This window comes from Podarcis liolepis (assembly GCF_965112155.1).
Source record: "Podarcis liolepis genome assembly, chromosome: 8".
NCBI lineage: Eukaryota > Metazoa > Chordata > Lepidosauria > Squamata > Lacertidae > Podarcis > Podarcis liolepis.
The window spans coordinates 87,609,545-87,632,163 of record NC_139560.1 but is presented as its reverse complement, the minus strand read 5'-3'; the positions used below and the strand labels follow the sequence as shown (position 1 = coordinate 87,632,163).

The 22,619-nt window shown below is 41.7% G+C and overlaps 1 protein-coding gene and 1 long non-coding RNA gene across 18 annotated transcripts in view; one reads left to right on the top strand and one right to left on the bottom strand.

Moving 5' to 3' along the window:
* RALGAPA2 (Ral GTPase activating protein catalytic subunit alpha 2) overlaps window positions 1-22,619 on the top strand; it is a 203,393-nt gene that overhangs the window by 142,320 nt on the left and 38,454 nt on the right. For 12 of the 17 annotated variants that reach the window (XR_014529577.1, XR_014529578.1, XR_014529579.1 and 9 more), the window contains one exon: window positions 6,274-6,401. Coding sequence is in view for 12 of the 17 variants with exons in the window: in XM_083518967.1 (XP_083375093.1) it covers window positions 6,274-6,401 (128 nt within the window). In the remaining 5 variants the exon portion in view is untranslated. Of the gene's footprint in view, window positions 1-6,273; window positions 6,458-6,569; window positions 7,413-9,928; window positions 15,595-22,619 lie in introns of those variants that run through there. The other 5 variants (XR_014529580.1, XR_014529581.1, XM_083518959.1 and 2 more) reach the window with 5 other exon arrangements.
* On the bottom strand, window positions 7,420-10,386 carry LOC310714446. Its single transcript, XR_014529777.1, has 3 exons — window positions 10,283-10,386; window positions 9,733-9,863; window positions 7,420-7,734 (listed from the first exon to the last, which is right to left on the bottom strand). It is a non-coding gene; the product is annotated as an uncharacterized lncRNA (long non-coding RNA).

Here is a 22,619-nt window from a genome sequence, read left to right as displayed (position 1 = left end):
AAGTTTACACAGGTTTTCAGAATTTATCCAAGTAGCCCTATGGCCCTGTTCAATAAGGGGGAAATGTGCAGCTGCCTAATATGCTTTAAGATTATGGCAGACAGGCAAATGCTAGTCAGGCTTCCTGGGACGGGTCTTGCTGAGGCATTGGAGCACCATAGAAAAAGAAAAATTGATACAGGTGAAGAAGCAGATGATGTATAGATGACTAAAAGGCAAATGCACTCTGAATAATAAGAGCCAAGCCAGCAGCAGAAAGAAGTGTAGATGCACCTCTCATTGCATCTTAGTGACATGCAATTTTCTTGAATTTATCAATGCCTGTCCTGCCACCCAGTGAAGTCCCTTTTCCCATAAGGATAAAATAACACTTAATCACAGATCAATTCATCAGTTACTGCTATTGAAAAATGTGATTGATTTAGAAAATGTTTTTCATCCATCAGGTTCCCAGAGAGACTTTCATAGGATGAAAGTACTAAAATATAACAATTGTAAACAATAAAACATAATAAATAAAATTCAATTATTGAAGCAGATGGATATAGAAAAATGAAAGTGTTGTCACCTGACAACAAAACGAAAATAACAATGACTCTAAGCTTTCTTGGAGTGGTAAAGCAAAGACATCTGAAATAAAGTAGGAATGGTCAATTGATCACCCCTTTAGACAGCGAAATCTTAAACCAAACCAGTTTAGGACTGCAATCCTACACATGCTTACCTAATATTGAGTCCCTGTAAATTAAGTGGGAACACTTTTGGGTAGACATGCATAGGATTGCACTTTAAACTTTTTTTTCTTTTACTAATTGTTTAGTATCATTTTACTACGTTTTATTCAATTTATATACCCTTTTTCTGTACAAAGTATACTAGGCTCAATATATGAATATCAAATGCAAAATGAATGCTAAATGTACTACCATAACAGAAAGGCCATGTGTGTGTGTGTGTGTGTGTGTGTGTGTGTGTGTGTGTCTGCTTCCTTTTTGCTAATGGGTTGTGTGTTCAAAGAAGCCATGCTGCAGAAGGAAAAATGCCAAACTGTAAAATTCGTGTTAGTTTGCCTTTTAAAATATAACTATTACAATGCAATAAAACTAATCCAGGTATTTCCAGGGCAAATGTGTCTGACCTTCTGTTCACCAGCTACTGACCCCAGAGTGAATGAAAGAGGCTTGTAGAGCGAAATGACTGTTTGGCTGCAGTCCCTGGTATTTAAATCGTGTTCCCTAATCAGATGAAAAAGCTGTCGCTTCTCTGTAAGGTTTCAGGATCCATGGTAACATTTGGCCTTTTATATACATAATGTTAGCCTTTTTGTTTGCATCTAAGGAAAGACACCTGGAGCAATGTTAACATTAACCATTTTAGTATTAATAGCTTCATTATATAAGAATCTCTCATCCAATAGCTGTTACTTCTGTTACATTGCTACAGCGTGTATTGTGTTCATTTTTTATCCTCCTGCTTGGCAACCAGGCAATGATTTGCAAACTTTTTTGTCTTGATTAATTAACCAATATAATTATTGGGAACTGCGATGCAGTCTTTTGCTCAACAAAGCTTCTGAGAGAAAACAATAGTAAGTCTGTCAGTATGAATGCATTCCACGCATCACAGATGCATTAAGATATTCTAAACAATGAGACGAAAAGCTGCCCGCAAAAGCGGACAAAGAATGCCGTGCAGACTCTACATGCTGTGCATACCGCCAGGGACACACTGAGAGTTCCCTGGGACACAGATGCCTCGTTAGATTGCAGTTCGTCATCAGAGATTAATTCTCAGCCATTTGGTACAATAATTTACTCATTCACCAGCTTTTTAAACTATATTGCTTGCTATGGAAGATATGTCTTTGCACTCTCATGGTTTGTTTAAACTTGATTGTGTTTTCTAATGGGTTATAATAGTATTTTTAAAAATTCTCAATAATTAAAATAGTGTAGAAGTTGCTATGTGGGGAATCTTAGTTTCATCATGTATTCACATAAAATGTACACAAAACTACTTAAGTGATTTTAAGATCTGAAACAGACATGAGACAGACAATCTCTATTGGAATCAGTCCTTCTTCTGAGACCAGATGAGTTTCCTATGAGACTGGCATTCAGGAACACTCCTGTGCATTTTATTTAGATTTATATCCTGCTCCATCCCCAAAACTTTCCAAATATATTTTCATGTACCATGTATGTCAAGATGACCTAAAAACATGGCAATCAGTTTTAAAATAATATTGAAGTGGTTCTTCTCATTGTGCAGTTCTAGGTGGACACACTAGATAGGGCTAAACTTGCCAATTTAGAAATTATCATACATCCTAAAACACCCTTATAAATATTCATAAATTTCCAGTTCAATCCTATGTGCAGCTGCTGCACTATAGCAGGTCATAGAATTAAAATGCAAGTCATCTTGCTCTAGGCTTGTTGGATAGCCTAGATTCATAGAATTGTAGAGTTGGAAGGAACTCCAAGGGTCATCCAGTCCAACCCACTGCAGTGCAGAAACCTCACTTAAAGACAGATGGCCAACCAACCTCTGCTAAAAAAAACTCCAAGGAATGAGAGTCCACCACGTTTGAACAGCTCTTATCATCAGAAAGTTCTTCCTGATGTTTAGTCAGACTCTTGTTCCTTATAATTTGATTCAGGTCCTAGCCTTCAGAGCAGGCGAAAACAAGCTTCCTCCATCTTTTATGTGACAGCTCATATCTCCTCTCTGTTCTTATCCAGCCTAAACTCAACCCCCTCAACTGTTTCTCATTAGGCTTGGTTTCCAGACCCTTAATTATCTTGGTCACCTTCCTCTGCACATGTTGCAGCTTGTCAATATCCTTCTTAAATTGTGGCACCCAGAACTGGTCACAGTACTCCAAGCGTGGTCTGTCCAAGGCACAAAAGTGTGGTGCTATGACTTCCCTTGATCAGGACACTATACTTATGTTGATGCAGCCTAGAATGGCATTAGCTTCTTTGGCTGCTGCACCACAATGTCAGCTTATCTTAGTCTTGCATTCTACTAAGACCCTATGATCCTTTTCACATGTAATACTGGCAAGCCAGGTGTCCCTCATCTTATATTTGTACAGCTTGGTCTTCCTGCCTAAGTGTAGAACCTTACATTTGTCCCCACTGAAGTTCATGTTGTTAGTTTTGGCCCAGTTCTCCAATCTGTCTTCTGCAGCATTAGCAACTCCTCCCAGTTTGGTGCCATCTGCAAATTTGATGAGCATCACCTAAATTCCTTCATCCAAGTCGTTTATAAAGATGTTGGACAACAATGGGCCCAGGACCTGTGACACCTCACTTGTCACCTTTTTCCAGGATGGTGAGGAGCAGTCTTTGGGTTCGGTCAGTCAACCAGCTAGAAAAACCACCTAACAGTTATCTCATCCAGCCCAGTTTTACCAGCTTCCCTGCAAGAATATCATGGGGGACTTAATCAGAAGCTTTACTGAAATCAAGATACATATGTCCACAGCATTCCCGATCCACCAAGTTTGTAACTACAGTGGTACCTCGGGTTAAATACTTAATTCATTCCGGAGGTCCGTTCTTAACCTGAAACTGTTCTTAACCTGAAGCACCACTTGAGCTAATGGGACCTCCTCCTGCTGCCGCGCTGCCGGAGCATGATTTCTGTTCTCACCCTGAAGCAAAGTTCTTAACCTGAGGTACTATTTCTGGGTTAGCGGAGTCTGTAACCTGAAGCGTCTGTAACCTGAAGCGTATTTAACCCGAGGTACCACTGTATATCAAAAAAAAAGAAATAAAAAGAAGTGAGATTTGTCTGTCAAGACTTGTTTTTGAGAAACCCATGCTAGGTCTCAGTAATCACAGTATCCATTTCTAAATGCTCACAGACCGACTGCTTAATTATTTGTTCTAGAACCTTTCCAGGTATCAACATCAAGCTGACCGGTCAGTAGTTACCTCGGTCTTCTCCCCCCCCGCCCCCCCCGTTTTTGATGATGTGAAAACATTTGACCACTCTCCAGTTCGCCAGGATCTCACCTGTCCTCCAAGAATTCTTAAAGATTATAGACAGAGGCTCTGAGATACACCCGCAAGCTCCTTTAGTAGCTTTAGGTGCAGCTCATCAGATCCTGGAGATTTGAATTCATGTAAAGTAGCTAGATGTTCCCTTACCACCTCTTTTCCTGTCTTGGACTACAGCTCCTTCCTTGCATCATGTATTCTGTTATCACCAGTAATGACTAGTTTCAGCTCTGATTCAAATACCTTACAATACCTTTAAGACAACATCAAAATACCCCTTCATTCCTCGAGTATTAAAAAGAAAATCATACTACTTCCTTAGTCAATACAATAGTCGTTCTTGGAAACCCTCTCCAGGACCCTCAGAAAAAAGACAGATTCAAAAAGCCCACATGAGCAGTTGTCCAATGCCAACGTGCCAGTAAATGTGACATGGCATATCACCCATACTGTATTTAAAGTAGTTATTTTTTAAATCAGACAGCATTAATCTAGTGGCTGTATTCTCCCAAATCCATGCCTATTCTAGATCCATGTCTAGCCCAGATCTCCCTGCCCCTTCTTCATGAAATTATTAAGCTTATCTGACTCAATTTCCAGTAATGGTTGTATTTTAGAAGTCCAGCCTTTGGATTTGGATTTTGGTTTTGCCTTGTTTTCTTAACAATGCTAATAAGGTAAAGGGTAAAGGGACCCCTGACAGTTAAGTCCAGTTGCGAATGACTCTGGGGTTGCGGCACTCAACTCGCTTTACAGGCCGAGGGAGCTGGCGTTTGTCCGCTGAGACTTTTTCCGGGTCATGTGGCCAGCATGACTAAGCCACTTCTGGTGCAATGGAACACTGACACCAGCGCAGCGCACAGAAACGCCGTTTACCTTCCCGCCAGAGCAGTACCTATTAATCTACTTGCACTTTTTGGCGTGCTTTCAAAATTTGTGGAAATGTCATTCGTAACCGGAAGTACCACTGTACATGCCTGCCCTAATTAGGTTCTATTTAGGATAAATGGGTCTTCTTGGAATAAAATATAATAGAATAAACAAGTCTTCAAACTATAATATCAGTTGCTGCAAACATTTCTTTAGAAAGTTATTCAATTATAAGGCAACTGAAAAGCTAGTCAGGCTTTTCTTTTAAAAATGTGTTCCAAAGCTAAGTGATAGCTTGCTATTGCATGATAGAACTAACTCTTTGAAAGAATTCTTGTTAGTACTTCATTTCATGGACATTAATAATAATAATAATAATTTTTAATTATACCCCGCCCTCCCCAACCAAGGCCGGGCTCAGGGCGGCTAACAAGCAATAATAAAAACAAGTAAATTAAAATACAACATTAAAATATTGAAACATTAAAATATTAAAATGTAGCCTCATCGCAGGAGGAGAAAGGAAAAGAAAAAAGAAAGAGGGGGAGGGAGGGAATCAAATTGGCTCCAAGCCAAAGGCCAGGCGGAACAACTCTGTCTTACAGGCAATGCAGAAAAAAATCAGATCCTGCAGGGCCCTGGTCTCATGAGGCAGAGCATCCCACCAAGTCGGAGCCAGAGTTGAAAAGGCCCTGGCTCTGGTTGAAGCCAATCTAACTTCCTTAGGGCCCGGGACCACTAGGGTGTTGCTATTTATGGACCTTGAGGCTCTCCATGGGGCAAACTGGGAGAGGCAGTCCCGTAGGTACAACAAAATACATATCAAACAAAAATATGAAAAAAGCCTGACACATGAAATGAGTCTGAAAACATTCTTCCATTATTTATACTTTACACCAATGCACTTTTCAAGAGCATTTGTTGCACATGACGTTTCATTTTATATCAAAGTTTAAGTGTGGCCAGTTGCAGTCCTTGGTTTGACACTAGTTGTTTTGGAGATACCACAAATAGACAGCTTAAACTGAGTAGTTATTGGGAGTGAGCTATTGGACATTTTTTAAAGTGTTTTAAACTTCTGGTGTGTATGTGTATGTGTATGTGTGTACACATACATTTATCTGTATTCAAGTTGAGGAAACATCCAAACCCAGACACTTGTACCCAAAAGATAATACATAAACATTTTAATTGAATACTTTACACATTTGCTGATAAAAACTGCTATGTAACATTGTCTCCAGGGTTAGTCTTACTCAGAGTAGATCCATTGAAATTAATGGAAACGACTAACTTAAATTCATTAATTTCAGTAATTCTACTCTGACTTCCCTTAGCCTTTCATCCAGTGATAGATACTGATTTAATGATACAATGCATTTTGTTTTGACAGGTACCATTTTTTGGTCCTTTGTTTGATGGGGCAATTGTGACTGCGAAACTGCTACCAAATCTTATCCGGGCCTCGTGCATCAATGCCAGCAGAGCTGTGAAGTCCCTTAAAACTCTGTATCAGAGCTTGTATCCTTTTCTTTGTTTCTAGTTCAGGACTGGGAATTACATCTGTTCACTTTGAGGTAAGTTTTCTACAAGAATATTTGGTTTTGTGAAAGACTCTGCTGAAACCATTAAGTCTTGATCATCAATAGCTACTTGCCATGGTGAGCATCCTCTGAATATCACTTGCAGGGAATCTGCATAGCACTCTGAATATTACTTGGGGAGAGGGCTGTCGCTTCCCCATAGCATCTGGTCGGCTGGAAGAGGTGAGCCTTTGACACGATACAACAGGATTTTTCTTACGTTTAGCAAAAGCAACATTTTTAGAATTATTCATGTTTGATTTTTGAACTAATCTGATGAACAAAGACTGTAAAGATGCATTTCCCTTTGCAACATTTCCAGTATCAGCCCCTTTGGAGAGCAGAGCCTCCTTCCGGAAACTTGGCAGGGCAGCAGCAAGGGCAGGCTGTGGGGGTGCAATGCAGGGCACACCAACCTCACTGCCACCCCAACCCTTTCCAGTCAGGAGAGCAGCTTCCGCATCTTTCCTTCTATATTGGGAATGCAGCGTGGATATTGGCATTTGTATATTAGAGAGAGAGAGAGAGAGAGAGAGAGAGAGAACTTTCAGAATTCTCAGAATATCAATGCAGATTTCATTTTATGGTAGAGACTATTTTGCTAAAAGTGACCAGAATAATTTCAATCGCTGTGGTTGGTAGAATTGTAACTGAGCCAATTTAAGCCTTTGATCTTCCAAGCCCACAAAAGATACCGTATAATCACTAAATTGGCAATAAAATATTTTTTTCCGTTTTACCATATGTCTGTTTCAGCAGCGATATCGTAAAAGTCCATTTTTGTAAGGTCACGAATTTAAGCCGCACTTTAACTTTTTACAGTCAGAATTTGGGGGGGGGGAAATTGCTGCTTATATTTGGGCCAATACAGTATATATCATTTGGCGAGGCAAACTGATTTTAGAAGCTTTCTTCTTAGCCTGCTTGACTCACCTAGGCCTGTTTACAAAACAGCCCCTAAGTCATGTATTGTGGCCTGAAGGATGCTTGATAACCTGTCTGTTTTTGCAGTCCCAGCTAGGCAGCAAAACCAGGTGATTATCAACCTCCTAATAACCTGTCGTACATGGCTGGTGAGCTAGGTTTAGATCACAAATTTCTAATGTCCAGTTGAATTTGAAGTCCTCCTTGACAATATTTGTACTTGAACTATCTATGGCCACTGGCTACTGCTTGGGTGAGTTTCTGTTATTGCAGCCTGGAGATATAGACAAAGTTCATGGACTACTGCAGCAGTCTTCTGGATTCTTGCCCATCGTGGATGGTGGCAGCTTGAAAGAGAGAGCAGGGAGGGGAGAATCAAGCAATGCCATCAGATCCATTAGAAATTACTCATTGAAGGAGAGAATGGGCTTCTAATGTTCTCAGAAGGCTGTGGACGGGACTATCTTGAAGTTTCCTTTACTTGAACTGTCTGACCTTTCTTTGGAGGTCTTTAAGCAGAGGCTTGACAACCATATGTTAGGAGTGCTCTGATGGTGTTTCCTGCTTGGCAGGGGGTTGGACTCGATGGCCCTTGTGGTCTCTTCCAACTCTATGATTCTATGATTCTATGATCTGGGCAGTTATCAGTCTGCACCTAGCTAAACAAGGTATCTGAAGAGGGCTGGGGGTGGCTGTTCAGCTCCAGTTATTCCTAGATGAAACTGACATGGGTGCCACATAATCAGTCTGGTACAGGTATAGGTAGGGATGCAGGTGGCACGGTGGCCTAAACGGAAGGTCAGCGGCTCGAATCCCTGTAACGGGGTGAGCTTCCATTGCTCTGTCCCAGCTCCTGCCAACCTAGCAGTTCAAACATATACCAGCACAAGTAGATAAACAGGTATTGCTGCAGCAGGAAGGTAAACGGCATTTCTGTGCGCTCTGGCTTCCGTCACAATGTTCTGTTACGCCGGAAGTGGTTTAGCCATGCTGGCTACATGACCCGGAAAGCTGTCTGTGGACTAACAGTGGCTCCCTCAGCCTTAAAGCGAGATGAGTGCCACAACCTCATAGTCACCTTTGACTGGACTTAACCATCCAGGGCTCCTTTAATGTTGTTGTTTTTTTACCTAGGTAGAGAATAGATTTTGCTTGGTTGTTTTAGTGGCAGTAGAGGACTTTTAACATTTCAGCAGTGCACTGTGCAACGCTAAAACCCCTGCCGCCACCGCCTCTCGCTTTCCATTCATCATTGTTGCAGCACCCCCTACAGTGCCTTCTCAACTCATTGCCCATTGTGGGTGAACCGGGTGTGCTCCCCTAAATCTGCTTGTTAGCGGGCAATATTTTAAGGTTTATTTTAATTTATTCATTCAAGTTTCTGAAAGCCTTGGGGTTCCCTCCTCAATCATACTGATTTCTTCCTCTTATTTCTCAGTGTCCCCATTTTAACTACAATCCTGTTTACCACCTGAGTTTGGTTTTTTGAATATGTGATAGGTGAAAGTATTATAAATAACAAAGGGAGAAGCAGTAATCGTATTTAAAATGGCACTGAAATATTATTTTGTTCATTATGAAAGAAAACATTACATGGACCAGTTGGTTTCCTTGAGCATTTCCAATTCTTCATTCTTGAAATAAATAGATGAGCTTGAGACACCTTTGCATGCCTAGATTCTTATTGATTGAGAGATTCTGAAACATGAATTATACAATACATTGTTGAGCTACATTTTATGTTTTTTGTTATTGATGCCTCAGGGTCTCTTTTGAGAAAAAAGCATCCAGTAGTATGGTGCCACTTGCGGAGCTGCTTTTGCTTTGCTAACATAAGAGAAGCGGAGACAGTTTTCACTGAGTCCCCCTACACCACCTGAAAAAATGTTGCAGAGTGTTGAGGGACTCTCCACAGCAACATGGAAGGTGGCATGGAATTAGAGCTGTAGGGGAAAGAGAAAACTGGTGAAAATTGCCCCCCCCTTCTCTTCCGTTTCCAGATGCTTCCACTGGATCAAAAACTGTTCCATAACCAGAACATCAGCATTGGATTTCACCCTTATACTTTCATGTAATTTTGTCTTGAATATATATATATAAAATTGCAGTCACTTTTTCCCATTCAGTTTATGGGGCATGGCATTTTTCCCTTCCAAGATTATCAGTTCTGCCATCATTGGGGGAGTATAATTTGCCTTCTGTAGTTTTCAGTCAGTTGTTGTCAGAAACTATGCATGTTGGAAATAAAATATGACTCAGAATTGTTCGTAACAATCTCACCAATCTCTGTAGTGTCCTGATGAACATTATAGTGGGTCTAATTGGTGGCATAAAGGAATACTGACCTTCATTTTGAAGTGCAGTTTCCCTGCTGGAGTAGATCAATAGCTGAGCTGTCTGTCACTGCTGCTCGCCTTCCGTTCTCACAGCGAGAACATTCTCCAGGCAGCAATCAATAGCTGTAATCTGTTCCAGCCTGTAATGACATGTGAAGCTTTTAGGGTGGTATTAACATTGGATTTTTCTGTGTATGTCCTGTAGATTTGCCAAGAATTATTACATTTCATAGAAGGCCTTGGTATACCTCTGCAATAGGTAGGAAATTAAATCCTCTGTAAATTATCTGCACTTGTTTTAGGTACTGTTCCAGTTTAGACCTTGAAATCTCAGATGAACTTCTAAGTCAGGTTTAAAACATCCACTCTTATGTGTTTGCTTCTCATAATCTTTACTGTGAATTTTAAAAATCACTTTTAATGGTGCTGACCTTCCCACAATAATTAGCAGCCCCCTCATTTAAAGAGAACTGATGAACAAAAAAATATGGAGGAAAGCCACCCAATAGGTTCAACTGTATTAGTAGACTCTTAGAAGTGCTGTTTTGTTCATACATACCTTGTGATCTATGAAAGAAACATCAGTTTCATACAAGTAATTCTCCTGCCATATCAATCTCTTTTCTTGAAACTCCTTTGCAATCCAGACGCCCTTTGTGCTGGACTTGGGGTGAAAAGAGTGTGTTGAGGGCAGAGGTATCCTCCATCTGCAGTGTTGAATGTGCAGGTGGGTGGAGTGCTTCTTTGGGGTACCTGCCAGCAGAAGCCCACCCAAAGCCCTGAAATAGGCAGAGGCAGATTTAGGGAAGCGCAACAGGCTTGGTTGCACTGGGCATGGAGCCTCAGGAGGCACCCCAACTGTGATGTAGAATGAAAGGTGGGGGGCACCAAATTTTGGCATTGGCAGGGCATCACTGAAATTTGAGACTTCAAGGTCTACAACTGAAACAGGGCAGGGAGGGGCTGAGCCAGCTATGATCCTGCAAAGCAAGAGTAAAGCAATATCTGATTAAGCGTAAGATATTTAGTTCATGAATTGCTGCAGATTGCCTCCTGATCTGGACTGGGAAGCTGTCATGGGAATTAGAGGGCTTTAACCCTTTTCTTCCAGTGTAATCCAGACCTGGATTGTGGCTTCACACCTGCAATCTGCATTAGGAAAAGTATCGGGAACATTTTCCCCTTCCAAAATGCAAATGCCAGAGTGGGTGGATCCAGATTGGGACTACAATGGGAGGCAAAGGGTTAAAGCAGAGATGGGGAACCTCAAGCCCCAGAGGTGAAATGCAGCCCTCCAAGCCTCTCTGTCAGACCTTTGGGACGCTACTCAAGCCCCAGCCCCTCCCCAGCCACACCTCTTACTGGCCCTGCTCTGCATCCTCTTTTGAGAGTTTTTGCCTAGCTGGAATGTGTCCTTGAACTCTGATAATGCCTCTTGCTTGCCTGAATGGAGACTAGGGAGGCAGAACATGCTGAGCTGATCCAGCAAATCAGGCAAGCTTCTGAATTTGTTCTCAGAGCTTTTGGATACCCTGATGTTCTGCATGGTCCGTTCTGTCTCCAGTGAAGTCCAGTTCTTATTCTGGCCACTACAATTCTACTGGCCTATGCTGGGGTCTCACAGCTGTAAAGTTCCACCGGCATACTTATCCAAACAGAGCAAGTGAGGTTTCAAGCTGATGGGTTGTCAAACTGAGAATTAGAGAAGACAATCTTCATGGATGCTAGCCAGTCTTCAAGTAGTCCAGGGCACATGGTTTCTAGACAAGTCTGAACTATCAAACCAAATTAGCAGAATAAAATATCTGTTCCTTTTATTTAAATATGTACATTAATCTAACATAATATTGAGATAAAACCACAAATGTTTATTTTACAAGGAGAAAATATTTGCAGGCATTTTGCTAGGAAGCTTAATTATGAATAAATAGTAATTAGCCCTTTTCTATTCAATAATTTCTTCAGTTCCTTCTCTTCAACTTTCTAGGTGCTCTGGCACTTACAATCCTCACCAAACTATGGTTATCATTGAGCTGTCTCTCCTTCCATTTAGATTACCAGAGAGAATGTTCCAGCATAAGATATACCCTCCTGTTGAGAGCATATTAATTAGGGTTTTGCTAGCTGTTCTCCTTTTCTGACTTTTTAAATCAAAACGTATTTCTACAAAAAACTCTAAACTGAGTAAATGTTCACCGTTTTCTGTCATCTGCTGCTGTTTCAATGCCATTTTGTTTCATTTTTAGGCTGTCTTCTTTTTAGGTATAGTTTCACTTACTATTCTACTCTGTCAATAATCACACGCTAAACAGGATCTAGTCAGGACACTTAGTGTGCAGCTGATTTGGCTATGTGATTACATCATTAATAGCAAAATAAGCTAATTCATAATGTGGGAATTTCCTGAATTAATGAAAAATCCCCAAGGTGAAATATATTTTTCAGTGTGAGAAATATTTGTGAAAGTGCTCTACTGCAGCTCAGCTGAAACACATATACTGTAGCCCAAACCTGCACCAGTACTTGTTAATGGAAGAGTTATTATAAGAACAATTAAATGTGAGTTTTCAAAGCTTAAGTGAAGAAACAAACTTTTAAAAACAACAATAGTTTTGTGTTCTTTGCTAATATACTTACTGCATATTTCCTTATACTTCATAGTGTCCACGTTTATTTTCATTCTGGTTCAAAAGTGACCACCCACTGACCAATTTACTGTTCAATTAAAGTATCAAATGAGAAAATGAGTGCACAGTTTGAGAAATATTGTTTGGGTTCAGCATATAATTTTTCCACACTAAACTAGCATCAGCTTGTGTTGAAATGAGGTTGCTTGTATAGTATGCATTCTTTCTACTGTATTCTTTATAGCAGCAATCTTATTTTGTCTTCTTGGGAGTAAAGGCAATGTAGATTTCTCAGGTTTTATCATAATGAAGTTTTTCATTCCTTCAAAACATTGAGTTTCAGTGAAAGCATAGTAAACATAATAAAAAGCATACAAGGATCTTGTCAGGTAAAATGTCTTCACATTTTGTCAAAAACCAAAGTCCAGATTATGCATGTTTAAGATAGAATGAAATTCATGTAAAATGTTTGACTTTTTAACCCTTTTCAGCATATATGGCATTGTTGATGCTACTGCTAAATGACTAATCATTCTAATTCTGTTGTGTTAAAATGCAGTCAATTGTGAAAAATTGCAATGCATTTAAAACATTATTTACTTCTATATGCATTAGTCCTTTCATTGTCATGTTATGAGTTTTGTTTGCTTTTTGCATTAAAATGTTTACTTGATCTAGCTTGAGTAATTATAACTGTGATGTTGAAACAAGCAAGACGTGCATCTGCTTCAATCTAAGCCTTGGCTAAGGCTTTACTGACTCAGGAATGTACCATTTTATTTTATTTGGAAAATGAAAGAAGTTAAGGTTAATATGCTTTCAATAGGATGACAGGAACAAATTCTGAGCTTCTTGAACAATATTTATCAGTTTCTTAGTTGTGTGAACTAATGCTTAACTCAGATTCAGTATTTATGATTTCAGGAAGAAAAATCCCAAATGTTGGGCTGCATGAACTGCATAAAATAAAGTGTTTTTTAATGTCCCCCACCCCGCTCCTTTGAGGCTTGCACTGGGGTTTAGCTCACACATTCTCATTAACATTCTAGCTCTGTATTGCCCTTGCTTCTTCCGAGCTTACCAGCTGTTCCTGCTGCTAGTTACAATGTCTGATGTGTTCAGATCACTGGGTTCCTGTACTCACCACAGAGAAGAGACAGTCTTTCCATTGGGGATATCCACGTGTCTGCCTGTCAGCAATGGCACCGAATAAAGTAATAGGTCCTCGCATGGCATATGGTGTCTGGGTTCATACAAGATGCAAAACTATTCTGCCGCTAATGCACAATGACTCATAGCATTGCTAATTTTTCTAACAAAAGCGCACTTCCACACCCACACTTTTAACCCCTCAGGCTAAAAAGCTTCTGCTTTAATCACAAATCTTTGCAAATGTAAAGAGTGAACTTCTTGGCCAAATGTGAAAGATTTGACTGTACATCTGATTAAGTGAAAAGTGAAAAATTTACTCAAAAGGAAAGTGTAATTTTTTAAAAAATCTAAATCGCACAGTTATATTAGAGATTTACATATAGTTGACTAGCATTGTTCCATTGTGAGTAGCAGAAGTGGATTTATGTCATTATAATACTTTGGAAACCACTTTCCCACAAACTATCTTTAATAAGAGTGAGTTTTGGCAAATGAAGTTTTCAGCTGGGTATGTGTGCTTATACCCAACCACCTTTTTAAATGGGCAGTCTTTACTGCAGTAGCACAAACTCTTGGTGTCACTACAGCTAACAAGACATCCAGACCATGGGGAGGAAGTCATAGAGGCGTAATCGTCCACTTGCCAGGAAAGCAGGTCCACCCCACATATACAGACTTGGCAAGTGCCTGGGATGCCAAAATTCCAGAAGTGCCTCAGCTATGTAAATGCATTGAGGAGGGAAAAGTTGCTGCCTGTTCTTTTGAAGGAGATAATGTAGAGCTATATTATCAGTTTTGCTCATACTAGAACCATTGAAATTAATGGGCATGCTTATATTAGGCTTGTTTGTTTTAATGAGTGTACTCTGATTTTTTAAAAATTGAATACCACCCCTTGACTTTACATTAATGGCAAGAAGTTGTGCAAATACGTCACTTTTCCCCCAGAGGTTGGGATGGACTATTTATTCTTAATTATGTTTTGCATTGCCTGTTGTTCTTTGTTTTACCATGCTTGACATATTACAATGATTATTCAACCCATCTTATAGGTATCTCTAATTGTGATTGATGTGCAATCATTCATTTTATTGAGCTCATTAAGGGCTGCAAACCTCTGTACAACTTACAGTAATTAGAACCCAGATAGCCATTCCATCTGTTCCACAAGCACTGTTTAATTAATGAACTCTTAATGTGTTCTTTGCCCTATAAAAGACATGTAGTAATTTTCCAATTGTTGAATAGGACTTCAATGCCAACAATTTGTACAAGTTTAAAACAATTTTTTGGTATTAGTATTCTTTCTCACCTCCTGCTCCCCCTTCCACACACAAAGCAATGTTGTTGAAGCAAAGAACATCGCATATTCACTGTAGTTCTAAAGTGGATCTGCCAGTTACACCATGTACATTTTTTTAAAAATACAGTGCTGTGTCAATACCTGAGAGAACTGTCAATACTGATAAAGGAGCCTTGACAACATCACTAAAATTTAAAATATTTCCTTATCCAGGTATTCTTCTAGTATGAGATTATTGTCAGAAGGTAGCTCTGGTTTCTACTAGGATTGGAAAATTGGTTATTTTCAAATCTACATTATTAGTATTCCCCCCCCCCCCTGTATATACAGTACAATCAAATCTTATGCAAGGGTTCAGTTCCAAGGGCTCTGCATATGCACAAAGAATTGTGTATACCAAAACCCGGGCGGGGGGGGGGGATCCTCTGTCCTCCCAGAACCACGACCCCAAGCAGGCTTTCCCCCACCAAGCAAGTGTTTTCATCTCAAGACATTTCTAGGGCAGTGATTGTGCATGACTTTCCTATGAAGAAAGTTTCTTCCCTGCCCAAAAATAACCAAATAGAAGAATTGCCAATTCAGCATAACAGTCAAAAATAATTTTCCGTATCAATTCAATTCCATTGAGATTAGATTGTATATGTCACTCACCCATAAACACTCGCATTCAAAGCAGCCCACAATACGAGGGAGGAAAAAAACAGAAAACATAGCAAATTAATAAACATACAAATTGTGTCAATATAGCAGTACAAAATTTCAGTATGACAGTATAATAAAAGATAAAAATGAAAATTAATGTATAAAAACAGCAATAACAAATTTTAACAATGCCCCAAATATAAATACAGATATGTTGTGGTTATGGCCATCACAAATTTACACAGGAGTTTAAAAATTAACTGTTTATGCATAGAAGCTTGGCCAGCCTTCTCCAACATGGTGCCCTCCAGCCGTTGTTGGGCTCCACCAGAGAAGGTGAAGTTAGGATGGATCCTAAGACCCCTCAACTTGGCCATGTCACCTGGCATAAATGAAGCCAGCAAGAAGGGTAGTGTAACTCAAACAAACCCTATTTTAAAGGATTGTTTTTCCTCTGCTGGACTTGGGATGACTCCGTCAGCAGTCACCTGATATTTAGCCTTTGGCCCAGTTGGGGCATATTGACATAGTTTGTCATGCGCCTGCCTTGATCTCCTCCCTTGTGACTGTCCCCAAAAAGTGTGGAGGGTGACAACAAGAGAACATGCCTTTTCTGTGGTGGCTCCATGATTGTGGAACGCTCTTCCCAGAGAGACTCGCCTGGCACCATCATTACATGTCTTTAGGTACCAGGCAAAAACATTCCTCTTTACCTAGGCCTATGGCTCTTAAATAATCTATGGCCTGTGATATTTTGACAACGGGTACACAACAACAACAACAACAACAGCCTCACTGCTAAACAGAGTTTGGCTCTCTTGGTAACTTTATGCTGGCTGAATTTACACCAGCATGCTTTCCTCCGGCTTCAATCATAGGATTGCTTCCCCAATGTACCTTCTAGTCCTGTTGTTGAATCTGTATTTGAACAATGGGGTTAATTGAACATAGAATTTTCATTTTGAGAAGTTTTCCTTTTTTAGAGATAGCTCTTTGAAACTATTGGTGTTTGATATGTGGTTTTAAATGAAGACTTTAGCCCAGTCTTCTTCAGCATCTTAAGACCCACAACACATTTTATAATGTACTTTCCTGGCAGTAATACCAGGGGTATAGCGTGGGGGGTGCCAGAGGGGCCGTGGTCCCGGGCTTGGGCTTTTGAGGGGGCGCAAAGCAGGCGCCCCCATGCAAGTGCTCCCCATTGTGGCCCCACCACTGCTCCTCTCACAGGCGTCGGAGAACAAGAGAGAGAGAAGCAGAAAGGGAAACAGTGGGAGAGAAAGGAACTGCTTCCATGGGGAAGGTTATTCGGAGGGAGAAGGGCAGCGAGAGCCTCTCCAGCGCAGGCGAAAGAGCAACCTCCTCCCGCGTTCAGGAGGGGAAAGAGGCAGGGAAATCAGGGTTATGCAGATGTCAGGTAGAATCATCCCTCATGGATGGGGCACATTGCAAGGCTTTTTCCTTGCTGCAATGATCATTTGTCCCCTATGTGTATGTGTTTTGCTTCGCGCCAGCACAGCCCTCCTCTCCCAGGCATCGGAAGGCAGGCTCCTTCACCTTCTCACTGCATCTTGGATCTTGAAAATAGCAGCACAGCCCGAGCCTGCCATTTGTCCGCAAGAGTGAGAGTCAAACCATTCTGTGATGCAATGGGCTGCCGCTTCCCCCCCCCATAAAAAGTAAAAATCTAACCCTGCTTTGGATCCAGAGTCCACACCATCACCACCTACTGTTTCCATGCCTCCTTACCAGCATTCCTCACCACACTTTTGTCTCTGTCGAGCATTAATGCGCTTTCCCACCAATAAGATCTTAAATGTAATAATTATATAATAATTTTTAAATTTATATCCTGCCCATCTGGCTGGGTTTGTAGGGTTGGGTGCATCCAGCACCTATGATATGGAAGTGCTAATTAGCATTGATAACATTAAAGGTAAAGGGTAAAGGGACCCGACCGATAGGTCCAGTCGTGACCGACTCTGGGGTTGCGGCGCTCATCTTGCTTTATTGGCTGAGGGAGCCGGCGTACAGCTTCCAGGTCATGTCACCAGCATGACTAAGCCGCTTCTGGTGAACCAGAACAGCACACGGAAGCGCCGTTTACCTTCCTGCCGGAGCAGTACCTATTGATCTACTTGAACTTTGACATGCTTTTGAATTGCTAGGGTGGCAGGAGCAGGGACCGAGCAACGGGAGCTCACCCCGTTGTGGCGATTCAAACCACCGGCCTTTCAATTGGCAAGCCCTAGGCTCAGTAGTTTAGACCACAGCGCCACCCGCGTCCCATGATAACATTAGGCACGCATAAAACAAGAGAGGAAAGCTTTCTTCTGACCCCTTGATTCCTTGAATTGGGGGCCCTGCATAAGAAACAGTGCAGCTTCAAACATTATATATAACCAGCAACTATTTTGGTGTAATTTTTTTATTATGAAAACTGAAATTTCTGACACTGTATTTTTAGTTTAAAATGATTGCCAATTTGTTTGAGTAGTTGAAAGACTGCAGCACCAGATCTCTGCATGGCGTTTATTTTATTGTTGGCAAAGATGTCCTTGTGCTGTGCATTCTCATTTGTGTCGGAAATGGAATTCAGTTCAGTTCATGAATAGATTGTCGAAAAGATTAAAGTGTATGCTGTGCCATTTTTTACAGAAGAGTGCCTTTGATGTGCTAATGTTCATTTTCACTCCTTTCATTCAAAAGTGCTGGTCATTGTTTTGCTCTGAAGATTGTCTGCTTCATATATGCACATTCTACTAGCTCTGTAGTCAAATCTTGCTTCAGCTTGAAGGAATATAAACAAGTGGTCATAGTTAATCTTGAAATATGGTGGCATCAAATAATCGTCAAACCAAGAAGATGCCTATCAAAGAATACCTGGAACTTTTGTTAAATTAAACGTTGAGAGCAACGTTGAGGCTTAATACTGTAGCAGAGCATGGAAGTATCTGTGGTTTCCCCCAGTTCTGTGTATTGCCTCATTCAATACATTGTTACAGCTGTGTCCATTTTAAAAATGTCCAAGGAATCGTAAAATGCTATAATTTACAAAAGGGACAGTCAATGTGGTGCCTTCCAGGTGAACAGTGCAAGTATCTCTAATCTTTTCAGACCGAAACATGTACTAGGGGACTCATTTCTTAATATTTTATCATGTATTTGCATGGTGGCAGTGGTCCTGTTGTGACCCACCTGGAATTAGGCATTAACCCATCAGCTGAAGCCCAGTGCTGTAGTAGATGCTATACACAATGCCTGTTCCTTTAGTTATGAAAAGTCACAGTGTGGTGCACAGGTTAGATGAAAGATTGTCAATCTTTTCACGTCCTTGAGCATATTTGTTGCCTAATCGTTTACTTACATCAGTAGCTGGCAGAACAACAACAACAACAACATTTTATTATTTCTACCCCACCCATCTGGCTGGGTTTCCCCAGCCACTCTGGGCAGCTTCCAAAAAAGATTAAAAATACATTGAAATGTGACATGTTAAAAACTTCCCTAAATAGGGCTGCCTTCAGATGTCTTCTAAATGTCAGGTAGTTGTTTATCTCTTTGACATCTGATGGGAAGGCGTTCCACAGGTGCCACTACCAAGAAGGCCCTCTGCCTGGTTCCCTGTAGCCTTGCTTCTTGCAGTGAGGGAACTGCCAGAAGGCCCTCGGAGCTGGACCTCAGTGTCTGGGCAGAACGATGGGGGTGGAAATGCTCCTTCAGGTATACTGGGCCGAGGCCATTTAGGGCTTTAAAGGTCAGCACCAACACTCTGAATGGTGCTCAGAAACATACTGGGAGCCAATGTAGGTCTTTCAGGACCTACATTATATGGTCTTGGCGGCCGCTCCCAGTCACCAGTCTAGCTGCCGCATTCTGGATTAGTTGAAGTTTCCAGGTCACCTTCAAAGGTAGACCCACATAGAGAGCATTGCAGTAGTCCAAGTGGGAGATAACTAGAGCATGCACCACTCTGGCGAGACAGTCTGAGGACAGATGGGGTCTCAGCCTGCGTACCAGATGGAGCTGGTAGACAGCTGCCCTGGACACAGAATTGACCTGCACCTCCATGGACAGCTGTGAGTCCAAAATGACTCCCAGGCTGTGCACCTGGTCCTTCAGAGGCACAGTTACCCCATTCAGGACCAGGGAGTCCTCCACACCAGCCAGCCCCCTGATCCCCAAGAACAGTACTTCTGTCTTGTCAGGATTCAACCTCAATCCATTAGCCACCATCCATCCTCCAACCGCCTCCAGGCACTCACACAGGACCTTCACTGCCTTCACTGGTTCTGATTTAAAAGAGAGGTAGAGCTGGGTATCATCTGCATATTGATGGACACCCAGCCGAAACCCCCTGATGATCTCTCCCAGCGGCTTCATATAGATGTTAAAAAGCATGGGGGAGAGGACAGAACCCTGAGGCACCCCACAAGTGAGGGCCTAGGGGTCTGAACAGTTATCCCCCCACCACCACTTTCTGGACACGGCCCAGGAGGATGGAGTGGAACCACTGTATAACAGCGCCCCCAGCTCCTCTAGAGAGGCCAGAAGGATGTTATTATCGATTGTATCAGTCAGTTAAAACCTGGTGTGAGCTCTCTCCAAGCACCCTTCACTAGGTGCTTGGTCACCACATAGGTTTTGTGTGGCACTACAGTAAGATTGAATGACATGAGAGTTTAGATTTCTTATTCTGGATTTGTAACAACAACCTGAAGAATGAAAAAATAATAATCATTTGCTGCCATGTTGAGATTTCCACCAATAGGTATCCTACAAGATACCTGAGTTTGCTTGAGAACCTGAGATTTGGGGATAGCATGATATGGGTGGCCTGGCAGCTCAAAATGTGATGTGGAATGGAGAAGCATCTTGCAGCACACCACTTATTGCACTCACTCAGCACCACTGTGCAACAGAAAACAGCGAGTTAAGATTTGTGAGCTAGGTTCTAAAACTTGATATTCTATGTAGCAATCAACTCTTGATATTCTATGTGGGCAATCAACTCTTGATTTCTTAAAACTTGTACACTGCTTAGTAAAGGGACGCCAGGGGGTGCTGTGGTCTAAACCACCAAACCTCTTGGGCTTGCTGATCGCAAGGTTGGCAGTTTGAATCCACATGACGGGGTGAGCTCCCCTTGCTCTGTCCCAGCTCCTGCCAACCTAGCAGTTCAAATGCATACCAGCGCAAGTAGATAAATAGGTACTGCTGCGGTGGGAAGGTAAGCAGTGTTTCTGTGCACTCTGGCTTCTGTCACGGTATTCTGTTGCGCCAGAAGCTGTTTAGTCATGCTGGCCACATGATCCAGAAAGCTGTCTGTGGACAAACGCTGGCTCCCTTGGCCTGAGAGCAGAGATTAGTGCCACACCCCATAGTTGAATTCGACTGGACTTAACTGTCTAGGCATCGTTTACCTTACCTTTACCTTTACACTACTTGATTGTAAAAATCCTCAAACTCTTGCACACCATGGCTGCTGAGAGATAGCAGGATTTACTAGGTGGGTCCAGGAGGCGGTAAATATGGCAGGGGATGGTTTCTTCTGCCTCGAAGGAGATGGTGGTACAGCCCCTCATGAAGTCCTTCCTGGACCCAGAAGTATGTGACAACTACCACCCACTCATAAATATCCCCTTTTGTGGCAAGGCACTTGAGGTGGTAGCCATCGAGCTTCAGACTCCCTTGGAAGAAGCAGATTATGTATATCCATTTCAGGCCCACTTTTGGTCAGCCTGATTAACCAATATCAGGAGGACAGGGCAAGGTTGTAAATTTTCCTTGCTCTCTCAGCAGTTTTTGATGCCATTTACCATGGTATCCTCAGGGGTTGGAGCCTGTAAATGCAGTGATAGGATGGCTCCAGTCCTACCTGTGGAACCCTATCCAGGGAGGTCCTGCAGTTCACCTGCCTGGCACCTGTGCTGTGGGGCCCACTATATGAAGGCACTGGGCATGTTGATTAGGGGATTTGATTGCACCGTCATCAGTATGTGGATGACCCCCACCTTTATTCCTCACTCTCTTCTGAGCCAGCTGAGGCCATGCAGTTGCTGGATCGTGTCCTGCTTGTGTGCTTCCCATAGGCACCTGGTTTGCCACTGGGAAACAGGATGCAGGACTGGCTGGGTCACTGACCTCTTCCAGCAGGACTTTTCTTTGGTTCTTATTGCTTAGAGGCTGCAGCTGCTGCAAAATGCATCTGCCAAATTGTTGGCTGGTTCAGCTGCTTGGAACCATAGTCCTGAAGAGTTTGCATTGGCTGAGCTTAATTCAAGGTTTTAGTGCTTTTGTACAAAGCCCTGAATGAATTAGGATCTAGTTATCTGAAGAAGTGCCTCTCCTGGCCTCGTGTTAAGATGTGCTGGCAGGCCCTTTATGTTGCTTCAACCCTAACTGAAGTCCAAAGTCGTCTTAGTGCTGACATCCTAACTGTGGAAGGTACTTCCATCCTTGAAGTACAGCTGGTATGGGCACTGTAGCTTTCAGCACTAGCCTAGGGAGCCAACGTGAATATAATATTAAGGGGCCAGGTAAGCCCTGCCTCACATAATTGATCACATGGTGTGGTACACTCAGCATTTGAATGGCAATGCCCATCAACTGGGGGGAGCTGGCTTCCTCTAATATTTTATGGGGGGACGAAGGGACCTTGGCCCCTAGGAGCTGGTTCCCATGGCACCAGCTGAAAATCAGTATATTCCTCCAGTCCTTTGATGGGGATGTGAGTGGATACAGAGCCACTCGTTTTTATTATAGGGACAGGAGGAGATTCCACGAGTGTAAAATTTATTATTTTGCTGACTGAGATTACTGTGCCGATTTGTATTGTTTTGTGTGAATGTGATTGCTTGTCACAAATGGTGGGATATGTATTTTACAAATAAATAAAATGTGTTGAGAGCTTAATCAAATGCAAATAAGAAATTAGAATAGGAAATGTTTTTAATGTTTTGAGCTCGTAACATGTTGGATCAAATCATTGTGGAAACAGTGCAGATTATATTTTTATCTACATATATGTCTGCTACAATCAAGAAATATTTTAATTTAAATGCGTTAAATAAAATAAAAGTAAGCAACAATTAACAACATTGATACTGTGTTTTAATGCATAAAAGATGTTCATGCGGTTCTTGTTAACTTTAGAAAGACCAGCTAGTGTA